The 22,555-nt window shown below is 36.7% G+C and overlaps 1 protein-coding gene across 2 annotated transcripts in view; it reads left to right on the top strand.

Annotated features, from left to right (window-relative positions):
* The window catches only part of tpst1 (tyrosylprotein sulfotransferase 1), a 54,309-nt gene that overhangs the window by 13,136 nt on the left and 18,618 nt on the right, over positions 1-22,555 (top strand). For both annotated transcript variants that reach the window (XM_016539502.1, XM_016539503.1), the window contains exons 2-3: positions 5,986-7,002; positions 21,657-21,855. In XM_016539502.1, the coding sequence (XP_016394988.1) occupies positions 6,170-7,002; positions 21,657-21,855 (1,032 nt within the window). In that variant the 5' untranslated portion in view covers positions 5,986-6,169. The remainder of the gene's footprint in view (positions 1-5,985; positions 7,003-21,656; positions 21,856-22,555) is intronic.

A 22,555-nucleotide genomic window follows, 5' to 3' on the forward strand; every position in this document is an offset into this window, starting at 1 on the left:
TATATATATATATATATGAGCTGTAGTTATCAGAAAAGTTTGTTTGCAGTTCTTGCTGCTAAAGGTGGCACAAACAGATTTTAAGTTTAAAGGGGCAGTTCGTTTTTTTCTCATGGGTGATAGCAGGTGTTGGTGTTGGAACAATTTTTATTTGTTAAGTTATACACAATATATGTAAAACAAAACTCCCTGTTGAAGAATTGAAATAAACATGTATTTTCATTAGCATATTTGTGCATCTACAGCTGAATGTGTTTTATAATCAATAGAGAACCCTTATAGATTTGATGTTAATATTTACTTTTAATAAATGCATTACTAGAAAAAAAAAATGCAGTGCTTCATTTTGCAGTAAAGTTGAACTGTTTGGTTAAGATAATTTTGTGTTTGTTTTGTGGCAGTTCATGTGCCTTCCACTGTGCTAAAAACACAGCAGATTGAAAGGTGTTTCACATCAGCTGTTACTCTAGTGTGTTTAAGCAGAACAATTGAGCTCTGTATTGGCCAATCAGCATCCAGGACGGGAACTATCCGTTTTATAAGGGAAACCGCAGTCTTGGTGATCAATATTTGTTCCCTGCAGCCTTAATAGATTCCCTAATGCCATCTGAATCTGTCTGTGTGCATAAGTGTCTGCGTGTAGGTATTTCAGTCCCTCAGTGTTGGAGATTCTCATCATATGATGTAAGGTAATGCAATATTGGTCCTTTAAAGTGCCCCTATTATGGGTTATGAAAGGTTCATATTTTGGTTTTGGGAGTCCCCAACAACAGGTTGACATGCATGCAAAGTCAAAAAACATATTCATTGTCTTATAATATGCATTTATTTTTACCTTATTTGCTCAATGACTCCCAAATGATTCGCTCAACGATTTATTTTTCCAAACCCCTCCTTTGCGTGATGCTAATCTGCGGTGATTGGCTCGATTGGTCGATTTAATTTCCATTTCATCATGCCTGTAAAACCTGATAAAGCAGCATTTGTGAGAGGCAGTGCTGCTTTGTGTACAGCGTTACCGTGGAAACAGCTATTTTTACCGCTCCAAAAGCAGCACCTAGTGGCAAAGAATTAATTAGCATTTTCATTCAGACCAACGGGAAAAGACCAACAAGTGGGCGGGCAATATGCTAATGTTTCATGTTGACGTCAACATGAAACATTAGCATATTGCCCGCCCATTTGTTGCACGCGCAGACCTGGGAATACTTGACCATCAGTCGATTTTCGTGTTGGTCTTAATGAAAATGCAAATTCATTTTTTGCCACTAGCTGCCGCTTCTGGAGCGGTAAAAATAGCGGTTTCCCCAGTAACACTGTACTCAAAGCAGCACTGCGCTCACAAACGCTGCTTTATCAGGCATTACAGGAAAAATGACTCATTTCAATGATTCAGAGTCGACTCTTTCTTTTGAGAGACAATAACTTTATACACAGTGCACTTTCAGATTTAAAACTTTGCAGGATGTTTTCATTCACTTAGAGCTGTGTTACACACTGCATGAAAGTATATATCCATAATAGGGGCACTTTAAGAAATTCTTGACAATAATGAATAATGGTGATCGCACATAATCTCCTTTATGTGGACAGAGATGAAGAGCTGTGTCAATTAAGGGTCACTTTACCATCACCAGCATCCTGGAATAGATTCCCAGCGGTACCAGGCTCAAGTGTCTCAAAAAACTTTATTGGCTGGATTCCCGGGTGGGTCATTGTGGGTAATCTCCTTCGAATGGCTTGAGAGGGTCTCATGGGACTGTTCTGAGCGAAGTGGCTTAATGCCGCCACACACCTTTTGTTCCCTTGACGAGATCTGTAAGTAATGTAATGAACACTACAGGTGACCTTGTTTCAAATATTAGTCTTTGGAATATTGAAATTAGCCTATTGGAGGACATTTTTGTACATGTATTTGACAGCTTTTCGGTTTGGCAGTTAAAGAGATTGAATAAAAAAGCAAAACAACAATTGCAACTTATTGACAAGATTAATTTTGCGCTAAAGGCCAATGTTTCACTAGCACTTGGAAGTTACCAAAGCAGTGCCAAGACATAATTGGAGCTTGTTAAGACCTGCATGATGTGGCCAAACAAAATCCCACCACGATTATTTTGATACATATTATGATTCTGGTTTGAAATGCCATTATACTGTAAACATATTTTATCAGCTAAGATATCAAGAGTGGGAATGTTATTTTAGTATTATTTATATGCTATTATTTTATATTAGATTTTATATTTCAGTTTTCAATTATTTATATTTTCAGTGTTCAATTGAATTTTACTTATTTATAATGATTTACTTTAATGCTACTATTTAATATTTCGTTTAATGCTTCAACTTAAACTTATTTCAGTTATTCCAATTTTTTATTGTACATCCTTTACTCCAATATTTATATTTTTTTCAACTTTATTTTAATTAACAAAAATGTTTTTAATAGTTAACATTTTAGTTTTAGGTAATTATACTAATAACAACTCCCATAACCTGCTCTCATAACCAATAAATGGCTTCTATTAAAATGTTATAATATTTTGTCAAAATAAAGAAATAATATACTAAATGATTAAAAATGAACCATTGTATTTATATATATATATATATATATAATATAATATAATTATATATCTGTCTGTCTGTCTGTCTAAATTAATATATAATTAAACAATATGTATTTTATTATTATTATTATTATATAATTTATTTAAAAAATACAGTATTGACTGAAAAATATATTGGCTGATTTATTGTGCATCTCTAATGCAGACTAAAGCAACCACCTAACAACCTTATCAACTGCATAGCAACATATTCAGAACACCTTAGGAACCACATGGCAATGGCTCACAACACCGTGCACAGGCAAACAACGCTCAGATTTGCTTAAGAAATATAAAAATAGAATTTACATCATGATCTCCAGGGATTCTCCCTTGCCGTTTCTCCTCTTATAGTGTGTTTAAGCGCAATGCTGACACAGGCCAACATGTGCTACGCTGATCAGCGCTTTGGTCAGAGAATAGCACAGGAAAACCTTGTAACAAACCCAACGTGCCAGAGCCAGAACAGTGTGGTCAAGTTTTATGCGCGCTGCTTGTGTTGAGTTGGCCACCCACTCCTTAAGGTTGTGTAGAGCACGGTGCAAATTAAAGACTGCAAGGTCATACATCTTGTAGCTGCTGGAGATGTGTTCTCTGTACATTGAGAGTGGGAGGAAACATGAGTCAATCTTAAGATATCCGACCAGATCTGTCTCTTATTTCAGACTACTATATCTCGCAAGTGTCGCTCTCCAAAATCCAATTGTGCTTATCGTCCAATATGTTGAAGTCTGATACTTTTTGTCCTCGCTAGCATTTTGTTTTTCATTCAGTCCATTTGCTTTGTTAAAAGCTTCTTTTATTTTTGTTTCCTTTGCAACAATTTTTTTTTTTGGTTGAACAGGGCAGCTAGTATTCATTTATATAGTTTTTTTTTTTGCAGTGCAGTTTATTAAAAAATACAATTAAAATGCAATTCATACACACAATTACTCAAATACATCTATTTTATGATGATCTTGTTTTTCATTTTTGTTTTTAATTAATTTTAATATTTTGGGGATCATGGTGTTGTCCTGATATCCTAAAGAAGAAATTTTATTTTTTATTTTTTACAAAAACAAAAGTGCTTTATAGGGCTGCACAACTAATCAAATTTCTAATCGCGATTACAATTATGTATGCCACAATTACGTAATCGTTCAAAGCGGCAATTAATCGTTCACTTATGTTATTCTGCATGCTTAAGATATGTTTTTTTCTTTCTACATGTTATCTTAAGGGTTTTTCCATTGTTTTAGTTTTAGTATAACATTAAATTACCATTCATATTTGTACTTTTTTTTATAATTTAAAGAAGAAACCAATCCGATGTATATTTGACATTTGAGGCTTAATACTATAGAAAAGCACTAAAAGTTTTTCAGTTAGAGTGTTTTCAGCTTGTTTATTTTCATATAAAAATACGGCATGCAGTTGCATCAAACAATGGTATAAACATCATTCAATGTAAATTGTGATAATCGTAATTAATAATCGCAATTACAATTTCAAGGGAATAATCGACAATTATGATTTTTGCCGTGCAGCCCTATTATTTGAAAAAACAAATCTGAGTAGACTCATCTGACTGTGCATTAAGGTCAATATTAGTGCTGTCAAACGATTAATCGTGATTAATCCAAAATAAAAGTTTTTGTTTACATAATATGTGGGTGTACTGTGTATATTTATTATGTATATATAAATACACACACATGCATGTATATTGTGACGTAGTTTGTAGATCGGGAAGAAGGAGGTGGGAACCGGCGAACATTAAAGATTTTAATAAAATAAACAAACACAAAACGAAAGTAAAGCGGCAGCCCCTCGCGGACGACTGCCGCACACAAAACACAAAATAAACTCCAGGCCTGGTCCTCTCTCGTCCAACACTGTCGTCACTCCTCCTTTATCCTTGCGGAGCTCCTCCGTGAGACTCGAGACCGGTGAGTAGCGCAGGTGTCGTGCATTAGCAGTTACTCCACCGGCCTCGCTCCGTTCCCACGGCTCTCGGCCCCGCCCCTCTCGTCACATATATATTTCAGAAAATAGTTTCAGTAAATATGCTATTAGTGGTGGAGTGAGAAAGTGTTAGTACCATAAATAATGTTTTGTGATGATTTCATGGTAAATTTGAGAAAAAAAAAGACAAAATATATACTCTATGTGTATGTATTTATATATACATAATAAATATACACAGTACACACACATATATTATGTAAACAAAAACTTTTATTTTGGATGCAATTAATCGCGATTAATCGTTTGACAGCACTAGAATATATATCATTTTAATTTTAAATATGTTTAATAAATTAAAATTTGACAAGACAACTATAGTTGTCATTTGGTTTGACTCCCCAAAAACATACAAAAGTTTATTAAATAATAATTCATTTAAATTTTTTTTTTAAATACTATAAAACTATAAAAAAATAACTAAAAACAATGTAAATACTACTGTAAATACCTTAAAAACACAAATTATTAATGGATGTGTGCAATCATATGTGTTCAAGGTGTAAGGAAAATTTTTTGTTTTACTTTGTTACACCACATGACATTTTTAGAGGCATTAAATTAAAACCTTTATTGAAAAGTGCTTTATTATTATTTGAAAAAACTAATCTGAGTAGACTCATCTGACGTCATCTGACATCTGACGTGTGCGTATTGGTCAATATATTAATTTGAATTTAAAATATATTTCATAAATTAAAATGTATATACAATTTATATGACGTAAACTAATTTGACCTTTTAATGACAAGACAACTATAGTTGTTATTTGGTGTGACTCCCCAAGAACATACAAATATTTATTAAATAATATTTTATTTAAAAATATATAAAAATACTATAAAAAATACCTTTAAACACAAATTATTAATGGATGTGTGCAATCATATGTGTTCAAGGTGTAAGGAAAATATATTTTATGTTTTACTTGATGGTAGGGATGCACCGATACCACTTTTTCCAGTACTCGCCCGATACCGATACTTTTATTTTTGGTACTTGCCGATACCGAGTACCGATACTGATATTTTTATTGCATTTGTACATTTTTTAAATATTGGGTACAGAAACGTACGAGTACAGGAGCTCAGTATCGGGCCCGATACCGATACTGTGCATCCCTACTTGATGGTTACACTACATTAAATTTTTTAGAGTCATTAAATTGAATCCTTTCTTGAAAATGTTCTAAAACATTTTTTAAACCTCATGAAACATAAATATAAAGAACACATTTCCAAGAATGTGTGTTTAAACTAAATCAATAAAAGGTCATTACCCTTATAAACGGACACTCTTATTTGTCATTGACCCACACATGCTGTAATCATCTGAGGTTCACTGAAGGATCTGTTCTGTTGTGTTTCAGGCCTGATGGATTCAGGTACTCGACGAGAGCTGCGTACAGCAGACCCCAGCCTCCACTCGCTCCTTCACGGCCAGTCCTGAGTATCGGGCGTTCACCACAACCTCATCTTCCCTTTTTCTGCTTCCTTCTTCCCCGTCTCACTCCACCACTGGCTCCTCAACCAGCCCTCAAGCTCGCCTCCGAGATGATCGGCAAGCTGAAGCAGAACTTACTGGTGGCCTGCCTGGTCATCAGCTCTGTCACGGTCTTCTACCTGGGTCGGCACGCCATGGAGTGCCACCACCGGATAGAGGAGCGCAGCTCGCCTCTGGTGAGCAGCCTGCGCACCACCCTGCGCACCGGACAGAACCTCAGCACCCCCTTCATCTACAATAAAGACATGCCTCTTATATTTATCGGTGGCGTCCCTCGCAGTGGCACCACTCTTATGCGGGCCATGCTGGACGCTCATCCCGATGTGCGCTGTGGAGAAGAAACCCGTGTCATCCCTCGCATTCTGGCCATGAAGCAGATGTGGAGCCGCTCCGGCCGGGAGAAAATGCGGCTAGACGAAGCCGGAGTAACAGACGAGGTCTTGGACTCAGCCATGCAAGCTTTCCTTCTGGAGATCATCGTAAAACATGGGGAACCGGCCAACTACCTGTGTAATAAAGACCCATTTGCTCTTAAATCACTCACTTATCTGGCTAAGATCTTTCCTCACGCTAAGTTCATCCTCATGATCCGTGACGGCAGGGCCTCCGTCCACTCCATGATCTCCCGTAAAGTCACCATCGCCGGGTTTGACTTGAGTAGCTATCGGGACTGCCTGACGAAGTGGAACCGGGCCATAGAGACAATGTACACTCAGTGTCTGGAGGCAGCGGACAAGTGCCTGCCTGTGCACTACGAACAGCTCGTCCTGCACCCGGAAAAGTGGATGAGAACACTTCTGAAATTCCTGAACATTCCTTGGAATGATGCAGTTCTGCACCATGAGGAGCTCATTGGGAAAGCAGGAGGCGTTTCGCTCTCCAAGTAAGTGCCGTTGACTTGTGGACTATTTTACTTTGTGTTGGGGTCAGGGGCTTCCTCTCTGATTTAAACAATAAGCTATAATTGTTTTCTTGTTAAAGACAAAGCAGGATTTTAAGCACTGCATTCCGGCATGAGTATCTTGGGTTTTACGAGCCATCTGGATTATTTAAGCTCGGTTGAGTTATCTTATCTATTTAATGTCACCAGCCATTTGAGTCACACAGGCTATGTTTGGCATACTAGGGTGATGCTTACGGCCTACGGCCTACTATTTTTTTCCAAAAATAGTGTGTGAAATAGCATGTGTAATGACTTTTCGAACAGACGTATGCTACATTGCTTTTACAAGACTTCCATATTTTATAAATACAGAAATAAATACAGATATTTAGCATTTTTATACATAAATATGTAAATATTGTATACTAATACTTATTAATAATAACTAATAACAAGTTATTATTAATAATTATTATTTATATTGTATAATATTTAGTTTGATCTGTACAATAAAAAAAATCATGATTCACATTACTCATTACGATAAAAAATAACTAAACTACATTTCTGTGTCATAACTTGTAAATTTTATTCAGTGTTAATATTTATTATTATTTTAATTTTTATAATTTCAGTTTTATTTTAAGTTCAGTTTAAGTAATTTTGTTTTGTGTTTTATGTATTAATTGTTATTTGTATTCATTTCTATTGTTTTCATTTATTTCTATTTCAGTTTTAGTCATTTTAGGATTTCAATTTAATCTTATTTCAGTTTATTCTAGGCAATATTTCAGATTTTTGTTTTAAGTTTAAGTTTTCCATCTCATTTATGTTATTTTAGCCTTTCAGTTTTTGATAGTTTTAGTTTTATTTAACAAAAAAGGTACAGATATTTAGCATTTTTAGTAAATAAAATTATGTAACTATTTTAGGATGCATAAGTAATTTGTGTAAAATATTCTAATTTTAGTAGTCTAAACAATCGATTAGGAAAAAAAATCTATTAAATATTGTGATTTGATTAATCTGTTTATTCATCACAATATAAATTGGCGGTAAAGTCAGAAAGTTTCACACTGTGGATTGTATACTGCAGAAATAGTCAGACTAGTATGGTAGTGTGCTATTCCAAACATAAACAACACTTTGTGTTCATTTATGTGTATGTGCAGCAGATGTGTGTGGGTGTTTCTCTCTCTCTGTCAGACTATAACTGTACATGTGCTAAAATTCTCACTGACCAGTGATAAATTATTTTCAGTTCTGTCTGAAAACAACTTGATAATCCCTCGAGTGCAGTTGAGTACACGTTCTGTTTGAGCACAGTATGTTGTGTTGCAGCTTCTAGGGCATGTTCATGAATCTAAAGGGTTTTCTGCACAGTTCATGCCCTGAACAGAGCAAATGAAGGGTGTAGATCACCAGCAACATTCCTGCAGCAGTAAAACATGTTGTTGCATCATGTTGGAACGTGAGTCCCGATGTTTTTTTTTCCAATAGAAAAAAACTGATGTATAATGAAAAGACTGTCTTAGTTTGTTAAATTCAGGTCTTTTTTTTTTTTTTTTTTTTTTGTAAATGCAACCTCGTTTTGTCAAATGCTACTCAGAGGTAATTTGTTTCTGCACTTCAGGGAGTTACATATTCAAGAACAAAACAAGGTTAGTCACTGTTTCATTTGTCACTCCAGAAAAAAATCCCAGCTACAAAGTTTTGGTCATATGGTGTGGATGTGTTTTAAGGCACTTAGATATACACATGGCCTGCAGAAGTCATTGAAATCTTGAAAGCGGTGACCCTTTGCCATTAACACATGAATCAGTGGAGCCCCTTTATGTCCCACAAAGAAATTTGGCTTCTGTCTGGTGCCCATTTTTAGAAATAAAAAGCTTATGGTCAGAGAGGGCCCACACGTTTTTCTTTTTTATTTGGATGCTGTAGTATATCCCTTCTTTCCCCTCTTTGTTCTCAAAGCATCTCTGGTCTGCCTTTCATCTGTGGTCTGTCAAAAATCTGTGAGCTGGGTGAACTGCATACTTATTCGGCCCTTCCTAGATATCCATCCTCTCTCTTTCTCATGTTCAGTCCTTACTACTTTCTTTGGATGAGAGCTGGGCAATATAACAACAACTTTTTTCTTTTTTTTTTTTTTTTTTTTTTTTTCTTTTTAAAATTTTTTATTTTTTTTTTTTTTTTTTTTTTTTGCCTTTTAACAATATTTGATATTGGTTGTTGTTGTTAATATACAGTATTTACAGTATTAAAGGATTATTCAAAATGCAAAGTTACTGTAGTTACAAAACTGTTCATACAAGAAGTAAAATACAGTGTCAATTTTTTCACTAAACAATGACATTCAATCATTATTTTACTATATGCTCTCAGTACATTAATAAACGTTAATATTTACCTGCAAATGTTTTTAATAAATAGCAAATAAAATGTTAGTATTAAGTGATGCTGCATACGAAGTTGAAAGATTAAATAGGGTTTGGCTATATATAAAAATATTATATAAAAATCTAAATATTTAGCCTTTTCACTAAATTTGATATAGATTGTTGCTTTTTATATGCAGTATTTGCTCTCGCTCTTAAATTGCTTAAAATAATGATTCAGAAAATAAAAATTCACGAACATCATTTTTTCCCTTTTTTTCAATAAACACAAGGATGCTTTCTTTATTTACTATATGTTCAGAATAAAGTAATAAACAGTAATATTTACCTGCAATTTTTTTTAAATAGAAAAAAACATTGCAGGTAAATATTACTGTAAATATCAAAGCAAATGGTGCAAAATTCTTTGAAGGAGTATTTTTCATATTTGAGTTTACATTAGAGCCACTGTTAAGTGTGTCAAACAACCATTCTCACATGACATGACACAAGCAGGGGTGCGAAACTGGTTTTACTGGCAGGGCTTTAGAAAACGTATCATGAGTCTTGCTTAATTTTACACTGCCAACAAAATAATACTGAATATATACAATATATACATTTTCAGTATATACTGTATGACTCAGCCCTACTTTAGATAAGACAGCACAGAGTTTAGAACACGTTGGGTCATCGTATCATCACTGCATTTTCTTAAGCAGGTTACCTTTTTATTTTATTTTTATTGTAATCTAAATCAAGACTAAAGCAGACTAAATCAAGTTATATGAGGTCTTGTGTATTAAGCAGGGATTGAGATTTGAACATTCAGTGTGTTATTGCGGTTTTTACACTGTGTCTGCTCATCTGAACATTTGAGGAAAGCTAAAGGGCACACAGTTCAAAGACAGCGTTTAATAGAATAGAGTACTGTCAATAAAAGCAGTGCTTCTTCATATGGTCTGTTGTGGAACAGGAAAGGGATGAGTTAAAAACACCTCAGCTGCTGAACACTGTTATTCTTCCAAAACCACATAATGAAGGGCTCAGTGACACAGTATCATTAGCCACTGAAGTGGATGTTTGTGCGATGACACTGACAGATTCAACCTTTCCTGAATGAATGATTCATTTTCAGTTTTCACATTAAATGAATTGAGCAAATCACTAGGAGCTTGACTACCCTATTTCCTAGGAAAGCGTCTGATATTTAAGCTCATTATCATAAGAAAACTGTTTTTTAGATCATTGTGTATCTGTTTTTTTTTTGGAGATTTTCCAAAATTCCAAAGTGTAGTTGTTATACTTCAGCGTAAATTATGAATAATGTGGTTTGTTAAGGTTAGGTGTGCTATTACATTTCCGAATGACTATCTGAAATCATATACTGTCTGAGAAGGTGCTACATTTGTTGAAAAAACAAACTATGTGAACTTTAAAAAAGTATGTTCTATATATTATGAATTTGTGTAGTGTGAGTGTTCCATGTTGGCTTTGTCATGTGAAATACGGCCATTCACATATCCTCTCCCGTGGCCCCATGGGATTGTAAAATATCCATCAGATGAATTTCAGTGGAAGCAGTAAGTCATCCAGGTACTTTGGAGTACTGCTTTATAAAAAAAAATATGAATACGGACATGCTACTCATTTCATATTTTTCACCTGTTATATAGTAGGTAAATAGGCATATTAGGACACAACACAACAAGCAACTGAAGGAAACTAAGTCACATTTAGAGACCAGAGGCCTCTTTTCTAAAGATGTTCGTAGAATGGTCTTAAACGTGAATGTACAAGAGTTTTGCAAATTGTTCCTATTCACAAAAAAGTTCCTAAATGAATCCCACTTAATAAATCGCAGTTCATCTTAAATTAAGTAGTATATGGCACTCATCATCATTGGCAAAGAAATCCAAGTGCAGTCTTGGAAAACATATCTTCTACATTTATTAATATTTATATATGATGTAATACAGTTGATGTAATTGTCACGAAGGAGTTAAAATGTTGATAACTTGATGCATATTAATGATACATATTGTGAATGTCTATTTATCTTTACGTATTTAATAAAGAATGTTGAATTATTTTCATTATTGGTATTAGGTGTGGGAGATGACATGAGTGTGTGACACGATTAACTGGTAGAAATTTGTCAATTGGTAGAGATTTTCTGCTATCGTCTCTATCGCGGTTGCATGCTCAAGTGACGTTGTTATGCTTGTGGTCACAAAAACTTTTTTGCATTTGCGTGCGTTTTTAAGCATTGCGATTTTGAGCTGTTGAAATGCAATCAGCAGTGAAAGAGAACTCATTTGGCTGTATGTGGGCGCTGTATGAGATTTTGCTGCTTCATAGGCCTTGAACGGTTAAATACACACACTTGTATGTTTCAAAATGCCGGTCTTTGCAAGTATCCTTTTAAAACACAGTAACCTTAGGTCTTAAGTGAAAGCAAACAGCTGAGAAAGAAAACACATGTGTAACAGTATATTGGATACGGGCAGCTCTTAAAGTGACAGCAGTCTCTGTCTCTCATTCATGTTAATCAAACAATCAAAGGGAGAAAATCTCTCACTGCTCTTGACTAAATCACTTTTATAACTTTAGTAAGAAGAAATAAATATTTAAATTACATAGTGAAGAATATGGCGTTTTTATATATTGTGTATATATAGCGTTTTTATTCATTTGATTACGTAGCATAGCATTTGTTGTTTTTTTTGTTCTACTGTAGTTTTTTTTGTCCTGTTGCTTGCAATTAGTTTCTTATTCTTATTTAATTTGCTGACTGTTTACTTGTCTTCAGTGAGTTTGAGTTTTTTTTTTTTACATTTAGGCTAGTATTCGTTTTTTGTAATCTTGACACTGGTGACAAGAATTATGAAATTTCTATGGAATAAAAATTTTGATATCGTAAAGATCTTATTTAAAGCAAAAATAACTATATTGTGATACATATCGTTATGATGAAATGAAATTACTCATATCGTGATAGAGAGTATTTATTCAGGTTTTGCTGCAGCTTCCCAGCTCTCCTTTCTGGCAGCCTCTATACCACTACCACTGCAACATCCATAATGCCTCTTACTGTTGCCTGATCAGGCTTTCCAGGCTTAATGGGGATTTCTGGAGGTTTATGCGATGCTGTAGGAAGAATCTCACAGGAGGATCTGTGGTGACTTCAACAGGTATTTTACTGTTGTTGTTATTCTGCACCCATATCCCATGTGTCCTGAGGCAAGACTTGAGTGTTTCTCGTGTCTGCTCTAGTGAGTCCAACCCAGGCTCTTTTAAATTAACTAGAGCCCTTCTAGTGACAAGATCCCTGTTCCTGTCCTTCACTGGGCTCTGTGAAGGGTTGGCTGGCTGCTTTAGATATTCTTAAAATCCTTAATGAACGCTAAGTGAGCAGTACTGCTGTTTGTCACGTCTCAGTGACAGTGAGCTTGAGAGACTGAGATCTTAAACTGGCCCTCAGGAGAGAGATGGAGGAGGGATGGATGGAGCTTGTCTTCTTATGTCCAGACAGTAGCACATGCATTCCTTAGCACACTGTCTCCATTGATTAGAAGCAAATGCTCATTAAAAGGGGGCATTATATGCAGCTTGTTGCAGATGCATTATGGACATATGTTTTGTCTTGTTCTTTGAAGTTCATATGCAGCTCAGTTATTGTATGCTTGACACAACACTTTTTTTTTGAGTATAATTGTAACTGTGGCTGTCAAGTTTCAAAAAGTATTTAAAAGCTCCATACAATTATCATAGGTATGACTCTGTGCCTTATATATAAGAAATTGAGAGAATTTTAAGTTTTTATTCACCAACTGTATTTGCCTCAAGTGAGATGTTAAAGGTTAGTTCACCCAAAAATGAATATTCTGTCATCTACTCATCCTCAAGTTGTTCTAAGCGTGTACGAGTTTTTTTCTTCTTCTGATATTGCCAATATATTTTGAAGAATATAAGTAACCCAACAGTTAACGATAGCCATTGACTTTTATAGACTTCCAAAATATCTTCAAATGAAGAAAGAAACTCACACAGGGTTGGAAAAACTTGAGGGTGAGTAAATGATGACAGAATTTTCTTTCTTTTTTTGGGGTGAACTATCCCTTAAAATACTCTAAATGTGCCATGCATCCTCGAAATGCATCCTTCATTTCCTGGGCCATGAAAGATAAAAAATAAGGATAAGTCCAGACTATCCCAAGATTCACTGCCCGCTGAGAGAAAATGCTATATTACACTTTTAAATGTAAGTACTGGGTTTCAGCTATTTCAACTAATTCTATTTTAATTTTAAAGGCTATTTTATTATAAAGGCCTCATATAAATTAGCATTGTGCACACATGCATGAATATTTCATCGCTCAGATGCAACAACACCTCTCAAGCGTGATGTTGCAGCCCAGCAGAGCAGCTCCCTTATAGGACTCGGCCAAAGAGGTGCCTTTGCTCTCCTGGCAGGCATCAGAAAAAAGCATGCCAGCTCAAGCCTACATGGTTCTGCAGTCCTTGAGGGGAACTGAACCACCATAGCTCATTTCAGAGAAGGCACTGATATGATTTTAGGCAGAGGGAAGCCTTGAGGGCCCTAATAGCTAGTAATAAACACTGAAACCGCCCTTTATCCCAGAGGGGACGTACAAATACAAGTCCATTAAATCTGGCCCACAACACCTGCCAGGGGAGCGGCTCTCTGCACTTAGGTTTGTTAGTGCCGGGTCTCTATCTGCTTGTTTTTTTTTGCTATTGATCAGCGGCTCACCACCTATGAGCCTCTCTGACCAACATATGGGCCACCAGACATGGACCTGCCCATAAACATCAATTCTGAATGCATGATTTAAGCAACTAGTGGCAGAGACATGGCCATTAGTACGAGCGGCCCATGTAGCTCAGGGCTCTGTTATTTGGCTTTAGTACTACACCGTCATACTAAAAAGCTGTAGCGCCCTCCATGAATAATTGACAAACAGCCAGAGACCATTAAGCCGCTCTTCCAGAAGGGAGCTCAGCATGACCTTACGAACGCGTATGTGTGTGTTTGTGTTCTCGCAATATGGCGAGAAAAGGCCAGCGTGTTTGTTCTGAGTGATTGCTGCAAAAAATCTAGTGGATCGCCACCCTTCGTGTCATCGTATTATGATATATGCAGCGTCTGCTGTCATATAGCTCCTGCTGTGGAGTAATGGATGTAGCAGTAGCGGAGTTAAATTATCTCTTTCATCTCTCTAACCTGGCCGCTTATAGACAGCATGGTGATTTGTGTTGCTGTTGGAGCAGTTACTGTACATATGGGCCGTGGGTGGTGAACACACACTGAAGATCGCACCTTTTCTGGGAAATATGGGAGTATAAGTAAGTTTTTCATGATTAAATGTCGTTCGGCGGAGACGTGGTCTAACGGCTGGCACATGTGCTCCTGTGAGCGACAAGAGTTTGAATCCGGCTTCCATCCTGTTCCTCTTCTATTCCCATCATTTACTTTTGTTTTTACACATTTTAGACTTTCCTCTGTAATAAGGAGTGACAAAAATGACATTAAAAATGTTTCTAATAGTTTTTTTTCCAGTGTATCTTATTTAATAGGTTATAATTTATTTATTTTTAAGAATTAAGTTAAAAAATTACTGTATTTAATCTAGTTCCCTGACCCTTATGTAAAAGTTCTTTAATATCAAGGGGAAGCATGATATGTTGGTACCATGTTGGTTATTAGAACAATAAAAAAAAAAAAAAAAAGAATTGTATCAATGATATTATACTGTATATTTAATTGTTCATGTGTATACAATTTATTTAATGATTTGTATAAAATATGCTGGGGGATGGATGGATAAAAAAAATAAAAAAATAAAAATATATATATATATATATATATATTATCTAAAGTTAAGAATTTAAAAACTCTGCAAATTTTTTTTAGCAAATCTCAAAATTAAAATCCATTTTTTTCATACTTTACATTATACTGTAAAATATTATTGGCCTTAATATCAGTATTAGCCAGAATTTTAACATTTGTGCATCATTATTAATATTCCTTATTAGGAATCAATTAAGGCTTGAAATACCTATATGCAAATAATACTTTAAATTGTCTTTTTTTTCCCAACTAATATGCATATGTTTGTTTGCATATTGTTGGCTCTGTGACAAATTGCTTATGTTCCTCTATTGTAAGCTGCTTGGGATAAAAGCATGTGCTAAATGCATAATGTGATTAATGAATCACCATATGATGAAATGAATTGATAAAATATGAAATATGGTATATCAGTGTAACCAGTTCTGGTTAAAGGGGTCATATGACGATGCTAAAAATAACATTATTTTATGTATTTGGTGTAATTCAATGTGTTTACGGTATAAGGGTTAAAAAAAACACATTATTTTCCACATACCGTACATTATTGTTTGTCCTCTCTGCCCTGCCTTTCTAAAACGTGTTGATTTTTACAAAGCTCATCGTTCTGAAAAGCACGGTGTGCTCTGATTGGCCAGCTATCCAGTGCGTTGTGATTGGCTGAATACCTCAAGCGTGTGACGGAAATGTTTTGCCGCTTACCATATTTGGAAACACACAGCGTCTCCACGACATGGCGGTGGCGGCAACAATACTACAGCGAGAATAAAAGTTATTCCTTCTTTCTTTGCATAAACATTTGGGTGGTGTTATGCAAATCTTCCAACACAGTGACGTAAATATGTGGCGGCATGTTTGAATGAGGCATTTTAGGAGGGCGTGGACGAGTCTTAACTTTTATAAAGAATATCTCTTTGGGTTTGAGACTTCAGTCTTTGCAGCTTTTCGGATCTTAAATATGCATGAACAGATCGTACACTCCAAAGACAAAGGAAAACTTGAAATCGCATCATATGACCCCTTTAAATCAAACAGCTTATCTGCATACTTGTTCTGTGGCTACTGCAGCAACACATCCCTGCTGTTTTCTTTCATACAGTATTTGTGCTTTTACAAAGCTTGCAGATGCAAATCTCACATCAAAGGGTGTCAGCTATGTGTCATAAAGAGATTCATACCGATTAGCGTCAGCGCAGGCAGACTGCGTGTTTGGCATGTGTTAGCCATAGGAACTGCTGAACCGAGGATGTTATTTTCTAGGGAATGGCATGACATATCCACTGCCAGGCTGTCAGAAATGGCTTTTACTCCTGTCCACGCTTATGTGTGCTTGCTTTTTCTGTTTTTCAATGAATGATTTTTTTAGTTTTCCACTAAGGAAAATAACTGCAGCAAAGAAAGAAAACAGTCCTCTCTGTCTTGGGAAACAGTAATTCTATTAATCACGTTGCAGCCGAAGTGCAATTCCAATGTAAATGGATTAGAGAAGTGAAGAACTGCGTCGGCCAGGGACTTGAACAATGAAATGTACAGCGGAGCGGCTTGCCAGTATAAATGGACTTTGTGGTGCCTGGGGAGAAATGCAGGTCTCTAACGCTGAGGCCGGGGAGGGTGTGATGGGAAGGTGAATTCAATAACTCATGGACCGCTGTGTTCCTACATTCCAGGAATAAGAGGAGACTAGATGTAAGAGGACTAGATGTTCCTCAGTTTAGCATTTTTAGATTGCCAAATACACACCTCAAAGTGTTAGACCTTAGGTTTGTAATTCCGAAGAGCAGATGGCAGCACATGACTGTCTCCAGTTACATTTAGTGATGTCCAGTTCACAAACGAATCATTCTTTTTTTTGTGAACTGGATGAACCATTTCATCAAATCGGACTGAACTGTTTGAAACGTTTTTCTTTCTGCCACTGCAACACGTTCAGTGATTTATTTTTAATCAGCCACCATATAATATAAAAAAAAAATGTTTTTAATAAAATAAGCGTTATGTCAGATTTGATTGTGAAATTGCATTGGCATTGGCTGTCGTGTGTCTTGTAACTGAGCGTTCACGGAGCAAGATTATTTCAGCAATAAAACCTTAAATTTCACTCAGTCTGTTCATATAACGACATCGCATGGCATCGGAAGATTTGGAATGCAATATGAGATGTAGTGCTGGGCGATATGCTCAATTTTCATATCGTCCTATCATCAGCCTGTGAGATCGCTGATACACGATATTATCGTGTTAATTTATTTCATTATTTATTTACTTAGTTTCATTGCCGGAAAGTGAACCAACTCCAGCGTAAGGCTAAAAATTTGCGAGTCAGAATTCAGTCAGCGCACGCTGAACAACGAAACTCCGCTGTTTCAGCGATGACTCATCTGAATGCCTCTGATTGGCCATTGCATTCATAAGCATAACATAATCGTGTGTGATTGGTTATAACACGCAGCACTGTTAAAACGCGGAAAAAGAAATATAATGGAACAAATAAGCCCTAATATTAATTAGATAGTATTACTAACCTGATAATAATAATAATTATAATAATAATAATAATAATCGTCTTGCTATCGTCAGTGGCATCAGCCACAGGCGATATCTCTGACTATCGTCGATACACGATACTATCGTCTATCGGCACAACCCTAATGAGATGTTTGTAATACTTTTCTACTGTTTGTGGTAAATTTTTGTAATAAATACATGTGCCCGTATTTACATTTGCTTGTGTTTTATATCGTTGAGAAGTGGTTCGGTTTAGGGTAAGGAGTGGTGTTAGCTGCTCCAAAATAATATAAAATAATTTCTAGTTTTACAAATGCAAAGATTTAAACACTGAAAGTGTACCCTGCACTGAGACAATCCCTATTGAAATACATTACACTGAAAGTCGTGCTGAGTGACACGAAAAAAAGAGAAATTCATGTCCATGAACACAAATCAATAGATTAAAATTTCATGACTATGTCACAAAATGCCGTGAGACTGGGTTGTGTGTATACCTGATGTCATTGTGTGATTACGTAAACTAACTGGTGAAACTTTTTCACTGAAACAAAATGTCCGAAAGAGAAAGGATTGGCCTTCCCATCACTTGTCACGGCTCTGTAGTTGATGTTTGAGAAGGCATGACGAGGCAGTTTGTCACGCAGACTGCTGGGTCGTTCACTTGGTTTTACACATGCACACACAAACACACTCCTAACCGTGCCAGCATGAGTCTTACCACTGGTTGTTGTGTCATTGTTTGCTGTATTCAGGGATTATAAGCGCCTCAGGGTGTTGTGCACTGGATCCACACAGCACTCTGATGTGGGGCGGCAGTGAAGCTGACGTTCCCCGGTGTCTTGGCTGCAGATGGGGATTGAGTTTAGTAATCTGTTTCCCATCTGGAGCCAGTCTTCTCTATGAGGGAAGAAATAATAAAAACGGGGAGGGATATGGCCTCAATGACTCCATCCGTCTCCAACTGCAGTCATCTCAGTCCAAACAAGAGACAGATCCATTCAAAGTTGGAAAAACAGAGAAAGAGAGGATTTGTAATGGAGTGAAATTTTTTTTTTATAAATAAATGTGTATATATATATATATATATATATATATGTGTGTGTGTGTGTGTGTATATGCATTTGTGTATGTGTATGTATGTACTGTATGTATGTAATATAATGAATAATAATATAAAATTAATAATTATTTATTTTAATAAATTATTATTTTATATATGTTATAAACTACACTGAACAAAATTATAAACGCAACACTTGTTTTTGCCCCCATTTTTCATGAGCTGAACTCAAAGATCTAAGACTTTTTCTATGTACACAAAAGGCCTATTTCTCTCAAATATTGTTCACAAATCTGTCTAAATCTGTGTTAGTGAGCACTTCTCCTTTGCCGAGATAATCCATCCACCTCACAGGTGTGGCATATCAAGATGCTGATTAGACAGCATGATTATTGCACAGGTGTGCCTTAGGCTGGCCACAATAAAAGGCCACTCTAAAATGTGCAGTTTTATCACACAGCACAATGCCACAGATGTCGCAAGTTTTGAGGGAGCGTGCAATTGGCATGCTGACTGCAGGAATGTCCACCAGAGCTGTTGCCCGTGAATTGAATGTTCATTTCTCTACCATAAGCCGTCTCCAAAGGCGTTTCAGAGAATTTGGCAGTACATCCAACCGGCCTCACAACCGCAGACCACGTGTAACCACACCAGCCCAGGACCTCCACATCCAGCATCTTCACCTCCAAGATCGTCTGAGACCAGCCACCCGGACAGCTGCTGCAACAATCGGTTTGCATAACCAAAGAATTTCTGCACAAACTGTCAGAAACCGTCTCAGGGAAGCTCATCTGCATGCTCGTCGTCCTCATTGGGGTCTCGACCTGACTGCAGTTCGTCGTCGTAACCGACTTGAGTGGGCAAATGCTCACATTCGATGGTGTCTGGCACTTTGGAGAGGTGTTCTCTTCACGGATGAATCCCGGTTTTCACTGTACAGGGCAGATGGCAGACAGCGTGTATGGCGTTGTGTGGGTGAGCGGTTTGCTGATGTCAACGTTGTGGATCGAGTGGCCCATGGTGGCGGTGGGGTTATGGTATGGGCAGGCGTATGTTATGGACAACGAACACAGGTGCATTTTATTGATGGCATTTTGAATGCACAGAGATACCGTGACGAGATCCTGAGGCCCATTGTTGTGCCATTCATCCACGACCATCACCTCATGTTGCAGCATGATAATGCACGGCCCCATGTTGCAAGGATCTGTACACAATTCCTGGAAGCTGAAAACATCCCAGTTCTTGCATGGCCAGCATACTCACCGTACATGTCACCCATTGAGCATGTTTGGGATGCTCTGGATCGGCGTATACGACAGCGTGTTCCAGTTCCTGCCAATATCCAGCAACTTCGCACAGCCATTGAAGAGGAGTGGACCAACATTCCACAGGCCACAATCAACAACCTGATCAACTCTATGCGAAGGAGATGTGTTGCACTGCTTGAGGCAAATGGTGGTCACACCAGATACTGATTGGTTTTCGGACCCCCCCGGACCCCCCAATACAGTAAAACTGCACATTTTAGAGTGGCCTTTTATTGTGGCCAGCCTAAGGCGCACCTGTGCAATAATCATGCTGTCTAATCAGCTTCTTGATATGCCACACCTGTGAGGTTGATGGATTATCTCGGCAAAGGAGAAGTGCTCACTACCACAGATTTAGACAGATTTGTGAACAATATTTGAGAGAAATAGGCTGTTTGTGTACATAGAAAAAGTCTTAGATCTTTGAGTTCAGCTCATGAAAAATGGGGGCAAAAACAAAAGTGTTGCGTTTATAATTTTGTTCAGTGTATTTTTGTCAAAAGAAATGTATTCATTTTATTTTATTATTTTGTTTGCAATTTATAATTTTGCAATTTATTTGCATCTACACTAAAAACAATACTTTTTAATTAACAATTAACAATAATATATAATTAACAATAATAGATAATTACATAATTATCTTAATATATTATAATGAGATGGGATAATGTGCCAAATAGTCAAGAAAATAATATCAATGCAAAACATAATTTCTTTTCTTTTGATTTTCAAGGGCAATATAACCCGCACATGTTCTTGACAGGCTTTGTGGAATTGACCCAATATTTGTAGTTCCAATCTGCTGTTATAAGAGAACAATGATGGGCGTCCAGTAGATTTTCCAATTTTCTTGGAAAAAAGGTTCATCCCTATGCAAATGTCAGTGATAGGTAAACTAAACTCTCCTAAAAAGTAAGCCACTCCTATGTGTTCTCTATAAACAAAAACCTGACATGTACTGGTTTTTCCATGGCTTTGTAAATATTTAATTTCAGACATATGAATAATTTACCTAGGGTGGGACATAATGCCTGATTCATATTTAATCTCTCTGCAAATTTGAATCCACACACGTTTTATGGTGAAGTGATGGAAGCAGCTTATTTAGTAGGTTAGAAAGTGGAATATGTGCTACAGTAAGAAGTAAAAACTAGACTATAATAATTTATTGGAGTTCAATAAAACCGGTAAGTTCATTTATGTCAGCAAAAAGCCATTGAAACTCTGCCAGGTTGTGCTGAAATTTATACATCTAGACTAGCAAATCAAGAAACATCCATCAATGTCATTTGCACCTCATCAAATGCAAAGATAGTGTGGAATATGAAATGGGATGCATTTGGGTGATGATCTTGGAGAGAATGAAAGGCCGTTCGTTTGAAGCATCATACACAGCATGGAGCTATCTTTAATTGCATTGCTCAATCTAATTAGACCCAATTAGTCCACAGCGGTAAGACGGTAAAGCACCTGTGCACATGTTCCTGCTCCACTGACACACTTCTTTTGCTCCACAGGGTAGAGAGATCTACAGACCAGGTGATCAAGCCCGTCAACGTGGAGGCCTTATCCAAGTGGGTGGGTAAGATCCCCCCAGATGTGCTGCGGGACATGCCTGTCATCGCCCCCATGCTGGCCCGGCTTGGCTATGATCCCCACGCCAACCCTCCCAACTACGGCCGGCCCGACCCCCTCGTCCTGGATAACACTAGAAGAGTGAGCATCTCCACTAAATATCTTATTCATTTGTACCTTAATGCACCTCGACCTCATTTTCCTCCATCCGCTAGTAAATCATCTTGCTGATGTTATCAGGTCAGATATGTATCGGACACATAGCCACATTATGTAGGTTAAAAGTGTTCCTCAAGCTAGGCTGTATGTTATGAGACTGGGATCAGAGGATTTGGTGTCGCTTAGCTTTTGTGCTTTTTACTTTTTAATCCAAGTATTAAAAAGCCATTTACATTCCACACATCCTGCAGGGGCGAGCAGCTCCATGTGTGAAATGGGTGCACCTCTGGGATTAGCGCAGGACGGTTATTCAGATCAGAGAATCTGTATGTGAGCTATTACAGCTCCAATAGGTTCTGTTGTCTCTCTTAGACTTTGAAGCAATGCTTATCGAAAAGACCTGCTGTTTATAGGTTTCAAATTATTAGATTGAGACTGAGGGACAGGACTGTGCAATATAACAAATATTGACAATATACTGTATTTGTTGACATTTATTGATATAGATATATAAAAATAGAAAAATTACTGTTTATTATTTATGGATTGTTGTATTGATCCATAAAAATAATATAAAAAATAATATTAAATATTTATCTTTTTCTGTTTTATTTAGTGAAAAACTGTGAGGTCTGCATGCGTTTATTAAAAAAATACAAGGGTGTGTGTGTATTTATATATT

This window comes from Sinocyclocheilus rhinocerous, unplaced genomic scaffold (genome assembly GCF_001515625.1).
Source record: "Sinocyclocheilus rhinocerous isolate Xijiao unplaced genomic scaffold, SAMN03320098_v1.1 scaffold1870, whole genome shotgun sequence".
Taxonomy (NCBI): Eukaryota; Metazoa; Chordata; class Actinopteri; order Cypriniformes; family Cyprinidae; genus Sinocyclocheilus; species Sinocyclocheilus rhinocerous.